The sequence below is a fragment of the Tachyglossus aculeatus genome, chromosome X2 (assembly GCF_015852505.1).
Source record: "Tachyglossus aculeatus isolate mTacAcu1 chromosome X2, mTacAcu1.pri, whole genome shotgun sequence".
In the NCBI taxonomy this organism is placed as follows: domain Eukaryota; kingdom Metazoa; phylum Chordata; class Mammalia; order Monotremata; family Tachyglossidae; genus Tachyglossus; species Tachyglossus aculeatus.
The window spans coordinates 2083856-2103230 of NC_052100.1; the positions used below are offsets into that span (position 1 = coordinate 2083856).

The window sequence follows — 19375 nt, forward strand, 5'->3', positions numbered from 1 at the left end:
AAATAATCAACATGCAATTAAACTCTATGGCTGTGATAATGTTGTTGACTCATAATTCCGTCTTCCCAACTGCTCTGGGCGATATTCAATATTTGTTATTTTAGAATATGAAAGAGATATCTGAATAGCATTAAAATTATGTAGTCAATTTTTGAAGGTCATATAAATGCTACTGAATTTTGGCGGATTTCCAATCTACTTTGGGACTGTCACCCTACTAGTAAGTTGTTAGTCAATTTTCTTTCTCGATCTTATTAAAAAATTGATTTGGGGGATACGTTTCTGATACTAGTATTCATATCTGGTACTTTCAGAAAAAATAATAGTTCCTTTCGTTTCAACTTTATATTATAAAATAATAATTTAGCCAAGTGAATAAAGTACCTCGTAAGAATGGACAGAGGTGTTTGGGAAAACATAGCTCTCTTCCAACTACTTTAAACAATAATGCACCAAAATCCTTCCAAAGTTTGGGGGAAGAGGTTTAATAGCAAGGAGAATGAATAGAGGAAGTAGCAATGATAAAACATAAATGTAGAATAGCACTAAATATTAGAGTATTCTAAATGTTTCTTCTGCTTAATGACAGTATAGATCAACAATGAGAAATGATTTCCTTAGAAATAAGTTTCAAGCAGTAGAATTTGTGGGGCGAAAGTCGCAGAAGGGCACACGTTCACTTAATTGTCCTGTAAGTGCAATGGAAAGATAGTTGGCCAAATTCTGCAAATTAATCCTGGCCAGATATGAGTTTCATATTCCTCAAATAGGCACAGAAATATGTGCTTTCAAATGGATATCTTTCTTCAGAGGGGACAATGAAAGCAAATGAGTGCGAGATCGGTAACCAACGTAATAATTACATAGCAAGTATTATCAATTTATCGAAACTTTAAACATAGAAAAAAATTAGAAATACTATTTGATCAAATTACATGCATTGGTTCTTTCTATTTCTCCCTAATTCAGAACAAGGCTATTTCGAAAAGTTGGACTCTCTACCACATACTTTTCAGCTCCCTGGGGCGGGAGGCTAGGAACAACGGGTTTGAGAAATTGGAATTCGCTGGTCCCAGATCCAGTGGTTAAACACACCTCATAGCGGTAACTGTGGGACAGTGTCCCGGTCCCATTCACATCCACCAAATGTCCTGGGAAATGGCCATCGGGACCAAGACTGGCAGCATCCGTGGCGTCTCTCCTCCTACTCCACAGCTTCACTATGATGAAGAGGATCATTGAGAAAAGGAAGAGGAATGAGATAGAGGCTAAAGCAATGACCAAGTACACCGTGATAGAGTCCTCTGGTTCAGTGACCATCGGTGTTTCCTGGAGCCGTAAGTAGGGTTCCGAAAAGCCGTCCACTAGAAGCAGGTGCAGAGTGGCCTCCGTGGCCAGAGGGGGCTCCCCGTGGTCCTTCACCAAGACAACGAGTCTCTGCTTGATGGCGTCTCTGTCTGTGATGAGTCTCGTGGTTCGGACTTCCCCATTGTGAGACCACACACTGAAGAGCCCAGGGTCCGTGGCCTTGAGCAGCTGGAAGGAAAGCCAAGAGTTCTGAGCTGAGTCCGCGTCCACTGCCACCACCTTGGTCACCAGGTAGCCGGCCTCCGCCCATCTGGGGACCAGGTCATTGCAGGGGGCGGTGCCGTTCTGCAGAGGATACAGGATGAAGGGACTGTTGTCATTGTCATCCAGGACCACCACCCGAACCACCGTTTGGCTGCTCAGGACTGGAGAGCCGCCGTCAACGGCCCTCACTTCAAACTGGAACTCCCGAATGGCTTCATAATCCATGGATCTCAGAGCGTAGAGATTGCCATTGTCCGAGTTGATGGAGACATAAGTGGCCAGGGGAAGGTCGCCGTCCTCGGGAGACAGCAGAGAGTAGGACACCCTGGCGTTCTCTCCCGAGTCTCTGTCCACAGCTCGGACACTGCCGATGTGTAGAGCGGGGCTGTTGTTTTCCCGAACATACAGTGTGTAGGATGTTTGATTGAACCCCGGGGGGTTATCATTGACATCTGATATCAGCACTGTAATGTTTTTCTCCGCTTTGAGGTTCGGGGAGCCCAAATCTCTGACGGTGATAGTAACGTTGTATTCTGACTGGCTTTCTCGGTCCAATGCTCGGTCAGTTACCAGGGTGTAGAAGTTTTCGAACGTCGGCTTGAGGACAAAAGGGAGCTCGTCCTGGATGGAACAAACCATTCTACCATTGTCTCCGGAGTCACGATCTCTAATGCTAAAAACAGCCACCACCGTCTCAGGAGAATTCTCAGGGATGCGACCAGTAAATGAAGACATAGTGATTTCGGGAGGGTTGTCGTTCAGATCAATTACACGAATACGTACAGTGCACTTGCCAGAAAGGCCCCCACCATCTTTAGCCTGAATATCCACCTCGTACGCCTGGCTCTCCTCAAAATCCAATTGTCCTATCAATCGAATTTCCCCTAATAGAGAGTTAATTTGGAAGACTTTTCGAATTTGTTCGGAGGCACGGAAAAAGGTGTAGACTATCTCCCCATTGATTCCTACGTCAAAATCATTAGCGTAGACTGTGGAAACCAATGAGCCCTCAGGACTATTTTCGAGAATCTGAACCTCATAGAGCGTTTGAGTGAATTTGGGGGCGTTGTCATTTACGTCCATAACGAGAACTTGAACTTCCGCGGTTCCAGACCTTGGTGGATTCCCTCCATCCAGAGCCGTTATGGTTAAGTGGATCTCTTCCTGCTCCTCCCGATCCAGCGCTTTATCTAACACCAGCTCTGGGTGTTTTCTGCCGTCACTGCGACTGCGCGTGTTAATGTGGAAATACGAGTTGGAGCTGATGGTGTAATACTGGAGGCTGTTGTTTTCCACATCCAAATCCTCTGCACTTTCCATTTGGAATTCCGTCCCCACAGGACTATTCTCCGGAATATTGAGAATAATTTCTTTGTCCAGAAACACTGGAGGATGGTCATTTACATCCATAACCTTCACTTCAACCCGGTAAAACTCTAAAGGATTTTCCATTAAGATTCGGAAATGCACAATACAGGGCTCGCTCTGACCGCATAGGACCTCGCGGTCTAGCTTCTCCTTAAGGAGCAAATCCCCCGTTTTACGGTTGAGGAGGAAATACTGTTTATCCTCTTTGGAAACGATCCGAGCTTCCCGAGCGGACAGATTCCCCACATCCAGCCCCAGGTCCTTTGCTACATTAGCCACAAAGGAGCCACTCTCCTTTTCCTCCAGGACCGAAAATTGAATCGAGTCCGACCTGACGTCCGAGGCATTTAAAAGAATAATAAGAAACACAACTTGCCTTATCCGCCGAATTCTGTCCCCCTTGGTTTCCATTGTTCTTGCTACGAAGATCCCCTTATTTCCACAAATATAGCGATCCGTTCTCTATGAAAGGCTGATTAGGATTTTCCAATCCTTTCAATGTGTGCTCCCAACCCTTGCTGAAGACTCCGACTCTTCCCCAGCCCCAGTGACAAAGCCAGCCTATTCCTGCCTGTCTCTCTGCTTCTGTTTCACTGTGTAATGGAGTCTGAGGCTTCTGCAGTTGCCTATACGCACCTTCTTATCCTGCAGCTCCACCTCGTGTTCTGACCAAGAAATAATATCCCCTAGAAATTCCTCGGTAAATATATTCTTCATTGTCTCCCTGGATACCCTCCTTGTTCTTTCTCGGATATTTCCGCTGCGCGTATTCATCCTGTTCTGGGATTACGGGAGCAAATTCCAGATCTGTTAAAATGACAATCACTAATACCTATCTGGCAACCAAGCGAAATGAGTTTTTGTAAAGGAAAAAGAATAGGGAGTTGATAAATCAGCCTGAGGTATCACTAGGTCTCAGTGCGGGGAAAGGGCCAATGAGAGTGAACACTGGGGTCCTGAGAGACGCCCTTAGGACAAGGAGGGGCATAGTTGTAAAACATTTCCGAGGCGACTCGGGAACGGAGGCAAATTTCCGAGGAGTCTTGGGAGCAGGAATGAAGAGTACATTAGTGCTGTAATGCTTTTAGAGAAAACGGTTTGCTTTCGGAAGGAGACGAGGAAGGACTACTTAGAATGAAAGAAGCACCACTGGAAAAAGAGGAAGAGCACGTCTCAGAATTGAGAAGTCACTACTGGAAAAGAGGAAGAAGCCTGCAGCAGTGGATTTCCAGAACCCCCAGGGACCACAGGTGCACCCTATTCCCCGAGGGAAGGTATCTGCTCAGAATTCTTGAGGGAGACCCGGGGCAAAATGGCAGAGGTGCCATCTCCACGACTCCCCGGATATCCTAAATCCTAATGGCCAGAGGATGGATTTATGGAATAGAAGGGGAACAACGCCCTTGGGGAGGGGATGGTCGGGGACAGGGCCAACAATCGAGTTTTCTCTCCTGCTGCTCAGGAGGGAACCCTCCTGCTGCAGTAGGCAAACTAACCAGAGTGGACGGCAAGGAGCAGAGACGAAGTAGATAAGGAGAACAGATGGTGCTTGCAGGCTGACAACACTGCTATCTGTAGTAGAAGGGGAGGCTGGGGTTCGGAACTTGGGTTTCTGGCTGGCGGGAATTCTGATCCTCAGAGGGATCCGGATGGCCTAACTGAGAGCAAATAATATCAGATATTGCCACCCCTGGCCAGAAGAGTTGTTGCCATCAAGGGAAATATCAAGATAAATTTAGACCAGATTCGACCATAGAATAAGTCTAGAAAGGTCTCATTACTGGCTTCACTTCTTGCGATAGGGGAATGAGCTCATTAAAGTCAAATGTCCTGAGTCCTGTAGACAGGGAAATATCAGGTTGAAGTTGAGGGAAGTTGGTTTGCTCTCTAACCAACTAGCTTAATAGCCAGAAACCTAGTTTCTGTCAAATAACGAATCAGCCAGTGTGTCCAAAGTTTGAGACTGGAAATTAATATGTCGGTTCCTCATTTAAAAGCATAAGTGGCATCACAGTCACCTAAAAATATTCGGATCAGAGGAGAATATTATGGAGAAATATTAATCTTTAAAAAACTAACATAAAAAGTAAAATTATACTCCCCACACACTTTTGGAAAACATTATGTTGGGATAACTATTCTCGTAACATCGTAATAGTTACTCACAAAAACTCTTCTGCTAGGATCTATCGCTAATTAAAGCCAAAACTATTGCGAAATGGAGGATTCTCTTCCAGATCCCTTTCACCCTCCTGGGCTGGGAGACTGGGAATGACGGGTTTGAGAAATTTGAATTCGCTGTTCCCCGAGCCAGTGGTTAAGCAAACCTCGTAGCGATAACTGTGGGAGAGGGTCCCAGTGCCGCTCACATCCACCAGATGTCCCGGGAAAAGACCATCGGGGCCTAAAGTGGTAGCATCCGTGGCGTGTCTCCTCCTGCTCCACAACCTAAGTATGATGAAGACAATCATCGAGAAGAGGAAGAGGAATGAGATGGAGGCCAGAGCAATTACCAGGTACACCGTGAGGGAGTCCTCCTGTTCTTCGACCCTCGGCACTTCGGAGATTCGGATATAGGGGTCCGAAAAGCCGTCTACCAGAAGTACGTGCAGAGTGGCCTCGGTGGACAGAGGGGGTTCCCCGTGGTCCTTTACAAGGACAACGAGTCTTTGCTTGATGATGTCTCTGTCGGTGATAAGCCTTGTGGTTCGGATTTCTCCGTTGTGGGACCACACGCTGAAGAGCCCAGGGTCCGTGGCCTTGAGGAGTTGGAAGGAAAGCCAAGAGTTCTGAGCCGAGTCCGCATCCACCGCCACCACCTTGGCCACCAGGTAGCCGGCCTCCGCCCATCTGGGGACCAGATCATTGCAGGGGGCGGTGCCATTCTGCAGAGGGTACAGGACGAAGGGACTGTTGTCATTGTCATCCAGGACCAACACACGAACCATCGCCTGGCTGCTCAGGACCGGGGAACCGCCGTCAATCGCTCTCACTGCAAATTGGAACTCCGGAATGGCTTCGTAATCCATGGATCTCAGAGCATAAAGATTGCCATTGTCCGAGTTGATGGAGATGTAAGAGGAGAGGGGAAGGTCGCCGGCCTCGGGAGGCAGCAAAGAATAGGACACCCTGGCGTTCTCTCTCGCGTCCCTATCCACGGCTCGGACACTGCCGATGTGCAGGGCGGGGCTGTTGTTTTCCCGGACATACAGTGTGTAGGATGTTTGATTGAACACAGGGGGGTTGTCGTTGACATCGGATATCAGCACCGTGATGTTCTTCTCCGCTTTGAGGTTTGGGGAGCCTAAATCCGTGACAGTGATAGTAACGTTGTATTCTGACTGGCTTTCTCGGTCCAGCGCTCGGTCTGTTACCAAGGTGTAGAAGTTCTCAAACGTCGGTTTGAGGGCGAAAGGCACATTTTCCTGGATGGAACACACCATTCTACCGTTGTCCCCAGAGTCGCGATCTCTAACGCTGAAAACAGCGACCACGGTTTCAGGGGAGTTCTCGGGAATGGGGCTCGTGATTGATGACATGGTGAGTTCGGGGGGGTTGTCGTTCACGTCAGTGACCCGAACAAGAACAGTGGATATTGCTGAAAGACTTCCCCCGTCCGTGGCCTGAACATTGACTGTATAGGACTGTATTTCTTCGAAATCTAATTTTTCCCGGACTCGGATTTCTCCCGATATGTTATTTATCTGAAACTGTTTCCGAATTTCCTCCGATGCTTGGAAAAAAGAGTAAGATACATCACCGTAGTTTCCTGCATCTAAGTCATTAGCAGAGACAGTGACAAGCAGAGAGCCCACGGGACTGTTTTCGGGAACCCGAGTCTCGTATAGCGGCTGAGAAAACACAGGTGCGTTGTCATTTATGTCTACTACAGCGATGCGTATTTGGGCGGTTCCTGATCTCGGAGGAGATCCTCCGTCCACAGCCGTGATAGCTAACCGAACTTCAGGCTGTTTCTCGCGATCCAGGGCTTTATCCAGCACCAGTTCCGGGAACTTTATTCCGTCGCCGCCCTCTCGAACTTTAACGTGGAAATAGGAGTTTGGACTGATTGCATAGTCCTGGAGACTATTGCTTCCTATATCCAAATCCTGAGCCCGTTCCAACAGAAAAACCATTCCAGGAGTACCGCTTTCCGGGATTTTCAGAAACATTTCCTTTCCCGGAAACACAGGAGAGTGGTCATTTACATCGCTCACTCTAATCTCAACTGGAAAAAAACGTACGGGATTTTCCAATAAAATTTGGAAATGTAGCAAGCAGGGCTCGCTCTGGCCGCAAAGCTCCTCGCGGTCTAGTTTCTGCTTTAAATACAAGTCCCCTGTCTGACGGTTGAGGTGAAAATGCGGCTCGTCATCTTTGGAAACGATCCGAGCCTCCCGAGCAGACAGCTTTCCAACATCCAGTCCTAAATCTCTTGCCACATTAGCTATGAAGGACCCACTCTCAGTTTCTTCCACTACTGAATACCGAAGTGATTCCGAGTCCACCCCCAGCCCCCCGAGGACAATGAGAAGGGACACCACTTGCCTTATCCGCTGAATTTTCTTGCCTTTGTTTTCCATCAACTCCATCTTAAACAAAAAGCTCGTTTCACGAATTCTTTTCTGCCCGAGGACCAATAAGGTCTTGGCAAATAAAAACTACTGGTTCCTAGAACTAAATCCCTTTTGATTGTCGAATTTTTCGTAGGTTCCGATCCTTTTCTAGCTGACAAAGCTTCTTCTCTCCCGTTTGTACCTCCGATTCTGAGCGGCTGAAAAATGGAGCCTATAGCGTCTGTATTGCCATGGTTCCGTTTATTAAAGCTTGCAGCGCCACCTCGCGTCTATTCAGAGTTTTTAACGTTCTCATTTTAGAGAGTAAAAATCACAATGCTGCTGCCTAGATCTTTAATAGGGCAGCTATTTTGTTCTTTACATTAGAAAGTATATTGTGCCCATGCAGTCACATGGATAGTTAAATAAGAAAGGTAACTCTTGCACATTTTTCAGACCAATTATTTTGTCAAAATATCGATCAATCCATGGTATTTATTGAACCCTTACTACGTGCAGAACACCGCCATAAGCTCTTTGGAGAGTGAGATACAACAGACTTAGAAGACACGTTCCCTGTCCATAACGATCTTACAGACTAGAGGGGGCGACGGACACTAATACAAATAAATAATTTATAATATATACTTTAAAGATATGTACATAAGTGCTGTGGGGTTGGGGCGGGGGTGAATATCAAATGACCAGAAGTCACAGATCCAAGTGTATAGAAGACACAGTAGGGAGGGCGAGCCGGGAAAAGGGGGGCTTAATCGGGAAAGGCCTCTTGGAGGAACCTTAATGCTTTGAAGGCGGGAAGCATGCTGGTCTGGTGTAAATGGCGGGAAAAGGAGTTCCAGACTAGGGGGAGGACTTTTAATAAGCACTATTTGATTGATTGATGCTTTACAGCAGACAAGTTCTGATGAAATGTGACTGGAATGTATCACACACCTGGGGAGTGGAATGGGACAGTGTCTGGTAGAAATCAATTCTAACTACCTATTCCCTTTTTTTGTTTTATTACTCTGTTTAATTTCAGTTCTTTTCAGAAGACAGAATGACCTGGTGGAAAGAGTATTAGCCCAAGTGTACTTTACTCTATTTAAGCAATTTATTTAATTTAAGTTATTTTGCTGTTTGTTTTTTCTGGTTTCTAACTGCCTCCTCTTACAGTTTAGAATCAAATGTGGGACTACCACTCCCCAACAATTACATCTTCTCTGGCTCTATTTCATCATCATCCTCCTCATCCTCCTCACCATCATCAACAAGAGCACCTACTGTGTATAAAGCACTGTAATATGTGCTTGGGAGCATACACTAGAAAAAGAAGAGACAATCTCTGTCCTCAAGGAACTTGAAATCTACAGAACCACCAAATGTTCTACTGAGGGACTCCATGCCTGCCATTTTATGACTTTAGTAGACAGTGAGGCCTTTAGGACTGGGTGCTATTCAAAAAGAGGGTTTCCCGGAGAAATTCAGTAACTTCTGCCCATTAATTGATAACCATCCCCAATATGGGACGGATTCATCTCTAGGAAACACTCCTTTCTCTCAGCCCTCTTGCTTCAGGCTGTCTTTGAGTGTGAGTTACTTCTACATCTGGGTTTGATGTCACAATTGGGAAGATTGACAGAAAATATTCGCTTCCCATTTTCATTGGATTGAAATGAGATTTGGTCTGCAGCACTGGAAAAAAGATATAATGTTCTCTGATTGACCTGCTGTAGTTGTAAACATTATGTATGTAGGATGGAGAGAGTTTAAAGGACTAGGATTTATGTTGAAAGATGAATGTTTTATTGAATAAATTGGCTAAAAATAAGCAAATAAATTTAAAAAGCCATTTTCACTGGGTCCATTACTATGAAGAAACCCCTTAGGAATGTGAGTGAGACAAATCCATCTTTTGACATTAGTTTTTGTTTGCTTTTGTTTTTTAAATGGAAATAATCTCATTAGACCTGTGATTGCTGAGTTAAACTTTTTATTTTGAAGAGAATAGCATAAAAGGCAGATTTTGTATTTTTGTGTCTATATTTAACATATTGCAATATAGAGCTCTATTAAAAATAATAAATAATTATAAATATATAGCTTGTCTATGATATATAGCTTATCTATTACAAATGTATAACATGTCTATGGTATATAGCATATATGTCACAAATATATAGCATGTCTATGAAATATAGCACAACTTTAATAAATACGGCATGTCTACTATAAATATATAGCATGTCTATGAAATATAGCATATCTTTTACAAATATAGCATGTCAACTATAAATATAAAGCATGTTCATCATATTAAACAATTCTATACTATCTAGTACATATATTAAATATATAGCATTTATAGCTATTTGATATCTCTCACAAATAGTCATTAATATTAGTAAATATTGCTAAAATCCTTAAATGATTACAATTTTGACTTTGGAACTGGGTTGAAATTAATTTGAAAGGCACCATTACAGTGTAAACCCTTCTTGGGCAATGATTCACTGCTTTATTTTGGACTTTCTGAGCCCTTAGAATAGTGCATTACGCCCAGCGGGTTCTCAATAAATGCAATTACTGCTCCTTCCTCACATGTCGTTACACTTCCATTTTCCTTGCCCTTGCCTTGTCTTCGGGAAAACTTTCCCTGCTCCTACGTTATTTCCCGCTGCTGGACCCAACCTACTTCTTCCTGACACTCAAGAGAGCAGTCTCCGAGGAAGGGAGTTTTGGGAGCAGAGGTCTGCCGGACTTCTCAAAATGTCCCTGCTGCTGCCACCCCTGTTCAGGCTTGCACTAGGGAGCTTCTAGTTGAGAGCGGCCGTGCCATCTGACCATCTCGCCGGGCTGACGTGGTAAGTACTGGAGGCTCCCTCCTGTCCCGTTTCTTCCCTTCAACCCTTGACTGGAGCTCAGAGTTTGGATCCTGGTGAGAGAATAGATTGAAGATCTTCGGAGATGATCCAAGGTCTGGCTTTTCCCTTGGGGGTTGGGGGGGTGCAGATTCTGCATCCCGGGAGCTTCCAATTCCCTACAGGGGCTCCTCGCCTCACAGCGAAGAAAGGAGAAAGGGAACCAGAACTATCAAAGACAGGAGAAAGCCCTGGCATGTGTAAACTGATGTATCCGGATTCACGAATGTTCCCACAATTAAGTCCAGGCACGAAAGAGAGACGCTCCTATCCTGGGGAATGACTTCACATTCCTATTTCAGCTATCTCCCCTAACTTTTCTGGTTATTATATCATGCTTAGAGGGCTGGGGGGAAGCCCTTAGACACACTAAAGCAGCATATATGTCTTTCGATTATATTCCACTGAAGTGAAAATAATACGTGAGCAATTCACTGGAAAGTGAAATTCCCACTTTATCACTCACTGCCAGCTTGAAACTCCTTCCTGCTAACCTTTTTTCTTCCTCTTGCTTTCACTATTATAAATAATTTGGATCTGTCATTAGATGGTAAACTCCTTGAGGCTGGTAATGGATGGCTTACTTCTGTTGTACCCACCCAAGTGGACCAGGACTTTCCACTCTGTTAGTGCTTAATAAAAACTACCGATTGAAAAGGGAGGAGGGGAAAGGATTGAATAGCACCTATCTTAACCTGAAAAGAAGGGAGAAGCCGTGGGTGCAGTAGCCGAAGGAATTGGGGGATTTTATTTGGGGGCGAGGCCCTGAGTTCAGAAATAACTGCGTTGGTATCCTGAACCTTCCCTCACTGAAAATAACAAAACTATTCCTAAATCCCTTCTAAAAGTGGGGTAGATGAAACTAGTACCGAGAGGAAAATCAATGGCGAATTCAACATTAAACCACATATCGACGTTCGGGTGTCTGGAGGCGCTGAATACATAGATTAATCAGACAACTCGGGCTGGCTGCTCCCATCCGCGTTGGGGGACAAGCGGGAAATCGCTCCTGCCTTTCTCGGGACCCCGCCGGGCGACAAGGGGAAATTGGGCATGAAGCGCTTGAGAAAGCGGAACTCACTGGAGGCGGTTCCGTTAGCTAAGGAAGCCTGATAGGGACCAGACTGGGGAATGGTCCCTCTGGGGAAGTCACTAGGGAAATGGCAGTCATCGTAGAGTTGGTCGGAATCAGCCAAGTGCTTCTCTCTGTGCCTGACCTTTTGGTAGATGTGGATAATGAAGATCACAGTTACGGAAAGCAGAAAGGCAAATGAAAGCCCCGTCAGAGAAATAACCAAATATTTCGTGGATGGGTTCACCCTTCTCTGGCCCTTTGACTGGTCACTCAACTGCAAATAAGGTTGCGAAAAACCATCAACCAGGAGAAGACTCAGTGTGGCCGTGGTGGAAAGGGGAGGCTGGCCGTGGTCCTGAACCAAGATAATTATTTTCTGCTTCGAGGGGTCTCTCTCGGATATCGGCCGCAGGGTTCGAATCTCACCATTCTGTCGCTCCACGGAGAACAGGTTAGGATCCGTCGCCTTGAGCAGTTTGTAAGAAAGCCAAGAGTTCTGGGCCGAGTCGGCGTCCACCGCCACCACCTTGGTCACCAGGTAGCCGGCCTCCGCCCACCTAGGGATTAGGTCATTGGAGCGGGAGGTACCGTTTTGCAGCGGGTATAAGACCATCGGGCAGTTGTCGTTGTCATCCAGAATGACCACTCGGACGGTCGCTTGACTGCTCAAGGACAAGGAGCCGCCGTCCGTCGCCCTCACGATAAACTGGAACTCTTGGATAGCTTCGTAGTCCATGGATCTCAAAGCGTATAGTTTCCCGTTGTCCGAGTTGATGGAGATGTAGGAAAACACAGATAAGTCGCCACTGGACGGGGGCAGTAGGGAATACTTCACATCAGCGTTATCATCCGAATCTAGGTCTTCGGCACTGACTTTCCCAATGTACATAGCGGGGCTGTTATTCTCTCGAACGGACAGCGTGTATGAGGGCTCAGTAAAAACCGGAGCGTTGTCATTGACGTCAGATATCAGCACGGCGATGACGGTTTCGGAAGATAGGTTGGGAGTCCCCGAATCTATTGCGACAATAGTTATATTATAGCTCGGAAATGTCTCTCGATCTAGGGAGCTGCCTGTCACGAGAGAATAGGAATTCCTGAAAGTTGGTTTGATCATAAATGGAAGACTATCTTGGATGAAGCAACGGATTTTATTCCCGACACGGGAGTCCCGGTCTCGTACACTGAAAAGGGCCACCACGGTCTCCCTCGAGGAGTCCTCGGGAATCGGGCTATAGACGGAGGTGACCGTCACGTCCGGGGCGTTGTCGTTCACGTCCACCACTTCGACCAGGACTTTGCTGTGTGCAGATAGCCCCCCACCGTCTGTGGCTTGAACATCAATATCGTAATTCTCGACGGCTTCGAAATCAAGAGGCCCTCGGAGCTGAACCTCCCCAGTGGCTGGGTCGATCTGAAACGTTCTCATAACACCTTCTGGGTTTTCAGTCAAAGAGTACGTGATCTCCCCATTAACGCCCGCGTCCAAGTCCGTGGCCGATACTATGGCCACGGAAGAGCCGGCGGGGCTGCTCTCCAAAATCTGAACGCGATAAATCTGTCGAGAGAACTGGGGGACGTTGTCATTTACGTCGAGAACGACGATGCGGATCTGGGCCGTCCCGGATTTGGCGGGAGAGCCGCCGTCAAGGGCCGTGATGGTCAAGGTGACTTCGGGCTGGTCCTCTCGGTCCAGCGGATGATCGAGAACCAGCTCGGCGTATTTGGGGCCATGGCTCCGGAAGCGGGTGTGCAGGTGGAAGTAATGGTTAGCGTTCAGGGTGTAGTTCTGAAGGCCGTTGAGTCCCACATCTAAATCCTGGGCGCTCTGCAGAGGGAAGCGAGACCCCAAAGGGGTACTTTCGGGAATCCTCAGTTCCGCTTCACCCTTCGAAAATACCGGGGCGTGGTCATTGATGTCAAAAACCCGGACCTCCGCTCGGTAGGACTGCAGCGGGTCTCCCAGGACTATTTCAAAGCGCAGCACGCATGGGTCAATTTTCCCGCACAGTTCCTCCCGGTCCAGTTTCTCTTTGACAAAAAGATCCCCGGTCTTGCGCTGAAGGCGAAATGGCTGCTTGTGGCTGTCAGAGACGATCCGAGCCTCCCGGACGGACAGAGCCCTGACATCCAGCCCCAGGTCCTTAGCCACATTTGCCACAAAGGAGCCTTTCTCCATTTCCTCCGCTACCGAATACCGGACCGAATCTGAGCCCGACCCCGACCCCAAGAGAAAAATGAGAAGAGACACGACTTGCCTTATCCGCTGGGGCTCCTCTCGAGGACCTGCCATCAGCAATTTTCGGCTGCCTCTGTCCCGATAGAACCTACTTTCGGTATCCCTGCCTGAGGAATAATGGCGACTGCAGAAACTGTTTTTCTCTTTGTTTAGCTGGTGCAAAAGCTCCATCTGGTGCTTCTCCCGAGCTCTGCAACATGTTTTCCTTACCGGAGAAGAATATTTTCACTGAGCTTCCCAAAGTCCTTTGTGCAAGATCGAAAAATATACCACTGGGTAGGTTAAAGGAACCTGGAAAACTCGGTGTTTATTTCAAAGCTCTGGCCAAACCAGCGTATGGTGATGTATTTACATTAAAAAGAGATGACGATGGGCTTACTGAGTCCAATAAAAATGTTATTTCACGCTGGGAAAAATATGCTGCAAAAATCCTTTGAGACACCAGATGACACTGCTGAATAAAATGAACGATGAGAAAAGCGACCCCTACTGAGAGACACAAAACTGAAATTTGATCTTCCTAGTTCAGAGACAGTCGCCTGTGAGTTGGCAGGAAGGGAAAGGAATGGGGGTGATGACAGTGTATTTATTTTCTGGTATCAGAGTTCTATTTAGTGTATTGGAGCAGTAATTTATTCTAGTGGCCTAAAAAATAAAAATTACTTCCTTAAATCCCTAACACAATTTAGGAACATCAACCAATCAGCCAGCCCCAAAAACTGAGCAAACTGGTTGCACTCCGATTCTTGTGCTAGACGAAAAAGTATAGTCTCACTTCTGGCTCTCGAGATCAAGTTCCTTCTTCCAACCTTCCTATCAGATTACCAGACCTGTGTTCTTCCCTGTCCATTTTTCTTTAACACTTTGGAAAGATATTTCTGAGATCCGAGAGTGGTTAGATAGGTGGATCTGATGCTTTCATAAACCCTTTGGGAAAACACTATCGGACTCTTGTCTCCCTGATTAAGTGAATGGTGTTGAGAACCTATACAATGAAGTGTAGGATCAATCAATCAGTAGAATTGATAAAGCACCGATTAAACGTCACCGTTATGTGACTCTATGGGTTTCAGTTTCCTTATCTGAAACATGTGGATGAGATGACTGAGTCTAATCTGACAACCTTGTGTCTAGCTTGTGTCTGTGTGATATGATTGCAATGATCCCAGCTCTTAGCACAGTGTTTGATGTGTAGTAAGACCTTAATAAATGCTATTATATGATAATTATTATTATTATCAATATATTCTCTCCTGCAGACATCAATCATTTTGAAGACAACTCTACTGAACACTGAACAGTAAAGGATTTAGATTATTCTAGCCAAAGGATGGGTCATAGAATGGACTCAATAGAGACTCAAGTTGAGCTCTAATGCTTCCCTGACCATCCAGTAAGACCCCTGCTGCTACTGGGGGTACAATTGTGGGTACCTCCATTGGACCCTTCCTTAGTGGTCTGCACAAAATAGGTGCTCAATAAGTACAAGGGATCCATTAGTTGATTAACGTAGGGGTGCCTGTTGGTTGACAGCAAATATCAGGAAATCTGAGATATGGGGAGGGGTGGTTGGGAAGGCATTGGCAACAAGAGGCTGGAGTTGCTTGGGTGAGCCACTCGTATTTCAGTTATGAGAACTTTATTTCCCCAGTTCACGGGGACCAAGGTTCCAACCTCTCCATTTTCACTGTGGCAAGAATTTTCCTTAATGCAGAGCCTTATAAGAAATCTAAGGGATCTTAGCCTGTGTACTTTTTGTTGGTTCCATATATCTATTCTTCAAACAGTCTTCAATTGTCAGGCCCTCAGCCTATCCAGAATGATCAGATGTCAGAAGCTAGTGGGCTAATGCCTTAATATTTGGAAAGTCGACTTGGTTGCCTAAGTTCTAAGTATTCCAAACCATTCCTTATCAGTGAATCCCTCCCAAAAGTCAGATAAAAACATAATAATAATAATAACAATAATCTTTGTTAGCACTATGTGTCAAGCACTGTTTTAAGTGCTGAGGAAGAAACCAAAGAATTAGGTCGGGCACAGTCCAAACGGAGCTCGTAGTCTAAGTAGGAGGGAGAACAAGATTTGAATTTCCATTTTCTAGTTGAGGAAACTGAGGCACAGAGAAGTTAAGTGACTTTCCCAAGGTCACACAACAAAAAACAGAACCAGGATTAGAAACCTGATCCTCTGACTCCCAGGTCCACTCATTTTCCACTAGGGCATGCTGCGCCCCATGTTGCTTCTCATGCCGATCCAGAAAAAAAATCCGCATCATAAAACAACATTTCCTAAGCTTTTACTGAGTGGAAAACTCTGTCCTTGGTGCCTAATGGATACAGAACACTGCGCTGAATGATTATTGCATGCAAAGTAGTGTCTTAAGTGCCCACTGAGCTTAGATCATTGTATAAGAGCTTGGGAACATAAAATAGAAGCAGAAGACACAGTTCTGCCCCTCAAGGAGCTTGAAGTATAATGGAGGGACAAGTGGCACATATTTTTAGACATCCTGAAGCTCCCCTCCTCCAACATCCCTTCGCTGATTAATTCCCAGAATTCTAAATAATACAAACCCATCAGCCATCTCCAGCATTTATGTACCTACTCATACTCAGCCGCAACACTTGGGAATATTTGTTTATTCTATTCAGTTGTACATTCAATTATTTATTTTGATTGTTCTGTTTGTAAACATGTTTTATGTCTATCTACTCTGTTGGAGTGTAAACTTGTGTGCAGGAAATGTTACTTGCTTTGTTTTCTATGTTCCAAACGTTTAGTACAATGCAGTGCTCCCAGTGGGAGCTCAATACTACTACTACTATTATCACTATAATTACCAAAAAAGAGCATTCACAAAAAGTATGAAGACAAAAGTCAGCAGTTAAATAAATCAGTAATAATATGTGACAACTAAGGGGTCCTATGGGGTTACATGATCTGGAGGATAGGAGGAATATCTTCCATCCTCTAGAAAAATACTAAGCTTCTTTCCCTAAGTATTATTTACATTGAAACAGACAGTAAACACCATTTTTCTAAACAGGTACAGGCCATTTTCAGCATACTATTATTATTATTACACAAAATCAAGTTCTCAATTGGGGGTTATTAAGTTTTGCAATAAAATTCACAAAGTCAATGATAAAGCAAAAGAAGTACCACAAAGTTAATCCTCACTGGCTCATTAGAGTTTAAGCTCCTTGAGGACAGGTAGAATGCCTCTAGTCTGGTTTTACTCTTTCAAATGCTTAGCACAATGTGTAGCACACAATAGGTGCTCAATCTTTGTCTTTGATGGACTGACTCCTAATTGATTTTCCTCACTATTGTTAAATGGTATTTATTGGGTGTCTACTGTGTGAAGAGCACTGTATCAAACGCTTGGGAGAGTACAATACAAAAGAGATGGCAGAGATGTTCCCTGCCTACAATAAGTTTATTATCTAGAGTTTACAGTCAGTATCTACATTATCCACCCGGAACACTCAGTGCCATAATTTAAGAATTCTGAAAGAGTTTCTTTACTCTTGAGTAATAACCTTTTCTACAGTATTAACAGTTAGAGAGATATATAGATTGATTGTAGCACAGTGCTTGGCACATAGTGTTTGGTTTGGGAAGTAGCATGGCGTAGTACTGAGGGCACGGGCCTCGGAGTCAGAAGGTCAAGTATTCTAGTCTCGGCTTCACCATTTGTCTCCTGTGTGACCTTGGACAAGTCGCTTTACTTCTCCGTGCCTCAGTTACCTCATCTGTAATATGGAAATTGAGACTGTGAGTCCCCTTTGGGACAGGGACTGTGTCTAACCCAATTTGCTTGTATCCACCCCAGCACTTAGTATTCATTCAATCGTATTTATTGAGCGCTTCCTGTGTGCAGATCACTGTGCCTGGCACACAGTAAGCGCTTAAAATGCCATAATTATCATCATTAGTAGTAGTAGTAAGCGCTTAACAAGTACCATTATTATTGTTATAGAGAGAGCACTTTCATATAAGTGAGCAGCGAGGCTCAGTGGAAAGAGCCCGGGTTTGGGAGTCAGAGGTCATGGGTTCTAATCCCGGCTCCGCCACATGTCTGCTGTGTGACCTTGGGCAAGTCACTTAACTTCTGTGAGCCTTAGTTACCTCATCTGTAAAATGGGGATGAAGACTGTCAGCCCCACGTGGGACAACCTGATCACCCTGTATTCCCTCCAGCGCTTAGAACAGTGCTTCTCACATAGTAAGTGCTTAACAAATGCTATTATTATTATTATTATTATTATTATTCATATATACTAAGACTGTGAGCCCCACGTGGGACAACCTGATCACCTTGTGAACCTCCCTAGCGCTTAGAACAGTGTTTTGAACATAGTAAGCGCTTAAGAAACAGCATGGCTCAGTGGAAAGAGCATGGGTTTTAGAGTCAGAGGTCATGGGTTCAAATCTTGCCTCTGCCACTTGGCAGCTGTGTGACTTTGGGCAAGTCACTTCACTTCTCTGTGCCTCAGTTCCCTCATCTGTAAAATGGGGATGAAGACTGTGAGCCCCCCGTGGGACAACCTGATCACCTTGTAACCTCCCCAGCGCTTAGAACAGTGCTTTGCACATGGTAAGCGCTCATTGAATACCATTATTATCACCTTGTAACCCCCCAGCGCTTAGAACAGTGCTTTGCACATAGTAAGCGCTTAACAAATGCCATTATTATTATTTATTGTTATTACTGCAATTTTGTTTGCATCAAAAGCATTCCCCTCTCCCACCGCCAGATGGCATCAATTCTCCTTTTCCCGGCGAGTCCCAGCGAGGCTGCGCACTGGGGCGGCCTGACGCACAGCCGCCGTGGACGGCGACCCCGCCCCTCTGGCCCCGTGACTCGCCCATCAAAGTCCCCGGATGAAAGGGAGGCGTGGGGGGGAGGATCCGGCCAATCCGGTCCCGCCTCGGAGCCCACGTGACCGGTTTCCAACTTTCGCCTTGCTGCTACTGCAGCGTTTCCAGATCGCCGCCCCTTTTAGCCAATTCCTGAGCTGGTTAGGGAAACGTTTTTAGACTGGAAAACGCTCAGGGAATACCCCTTTAGGGTTGGTTCTCTATCTGTCCTCATCCACTCCTAACGGAAAAATTTCCTTCTCGTTCAAAAAAAAAAATAGCCCGCATTAAACAGTCCTGGAAACGTAGCTTGTCACCACATTGTGACAGATGGCGGGCAACTGTGGATGAAAAGTGTGCGCCCGTTGTTGGGTAAGGACCGTCTGTATATGTTGCCGACTTGTACTTCCCAAGCGCTTAGTACAGCGCTCAATAAATACGATTGAATGAATGAATGAAGGAGAGACGGCGGCGCTTTGCCTGCCATAAATCGGATGTCCACCAGGCGGCGGTCTTGCTTCAGGTTCCCACGCTCGCCCGCCGGAAAACTGGGGAAACCCTTAAATGCTTTTAAACGTTTACATGTTTGGGGTCCGACTAGTTTTGCTGCTTTTAAAAAGTCCTTATCACTTGGAAAATAACCGGGTTAACTCGATTCCCACTTACAGGTGATTGGGATCAAAGGAAAGAGGGTCGATTTGGTTAAATAGAAGAAGGAGAAGCAGCATAGCTCAGTGGAAGGAGCCCGGGTTTGGGAGCCAGAGGTTGTGTGTTCTAATCC

The 19375-nt window shown here is 45.6% G+C and overlaps 3 protein-coding genes across 3 annotated transcripts; all 3 read right to left on the reverse strand.

Annotated features, from left to right (window-relative positions):
• Nucleotides 1-495: 495 nt before the first annotated feature.
• LOC119949491 (protocadherin beta-14-like) lies at nt 496-3608 on the reverse strand. The gene has a single exon (XM_038771298.1). It carries the CDS (start codon nt 3349-3351, stop codon nt 961-963), a length of 2391 nt encoding a protein of 796 aa, XP_038627226.1. The 5' UTR covers nt 3352-3608; the 3' UTR covers nt 496-960.
• Nucleotides 3609-5044: 1436 nt separating this feature from the next.
• Nucleotides 5045-7532, reverse strand: LOC119949574 (protocadherin beta-14-like). Its single transcript, XM_038771439.1, has one exon. The coding sequence runs from the start codon at nt 7530-7532 to the stop codon at nt 5133-5135; it is 2400 nt and encodes a 799-aa protein (XP_038627367.1). The 3' UTR covers nt 5045-5132.
• Nucleotides 7533-9703: 2171 nt separating this feature from the next.
• On the reverse strand, nt 9704-13785 carry PCDHB1 (protocadherin beta 1). The gene has a single exon (XM_038771220.1). The coding sequence runs from the start codon at nt 13783-13785 to the stop codon at nt 11365-11367; it is 2421 nt and encodes an 806-aa protein (XP_038627148.1). The 3' UTR covers nt 9704-11364.
• Between the last annotated feature and the right edge of the window lie 5590 nt (nt 13786-19375).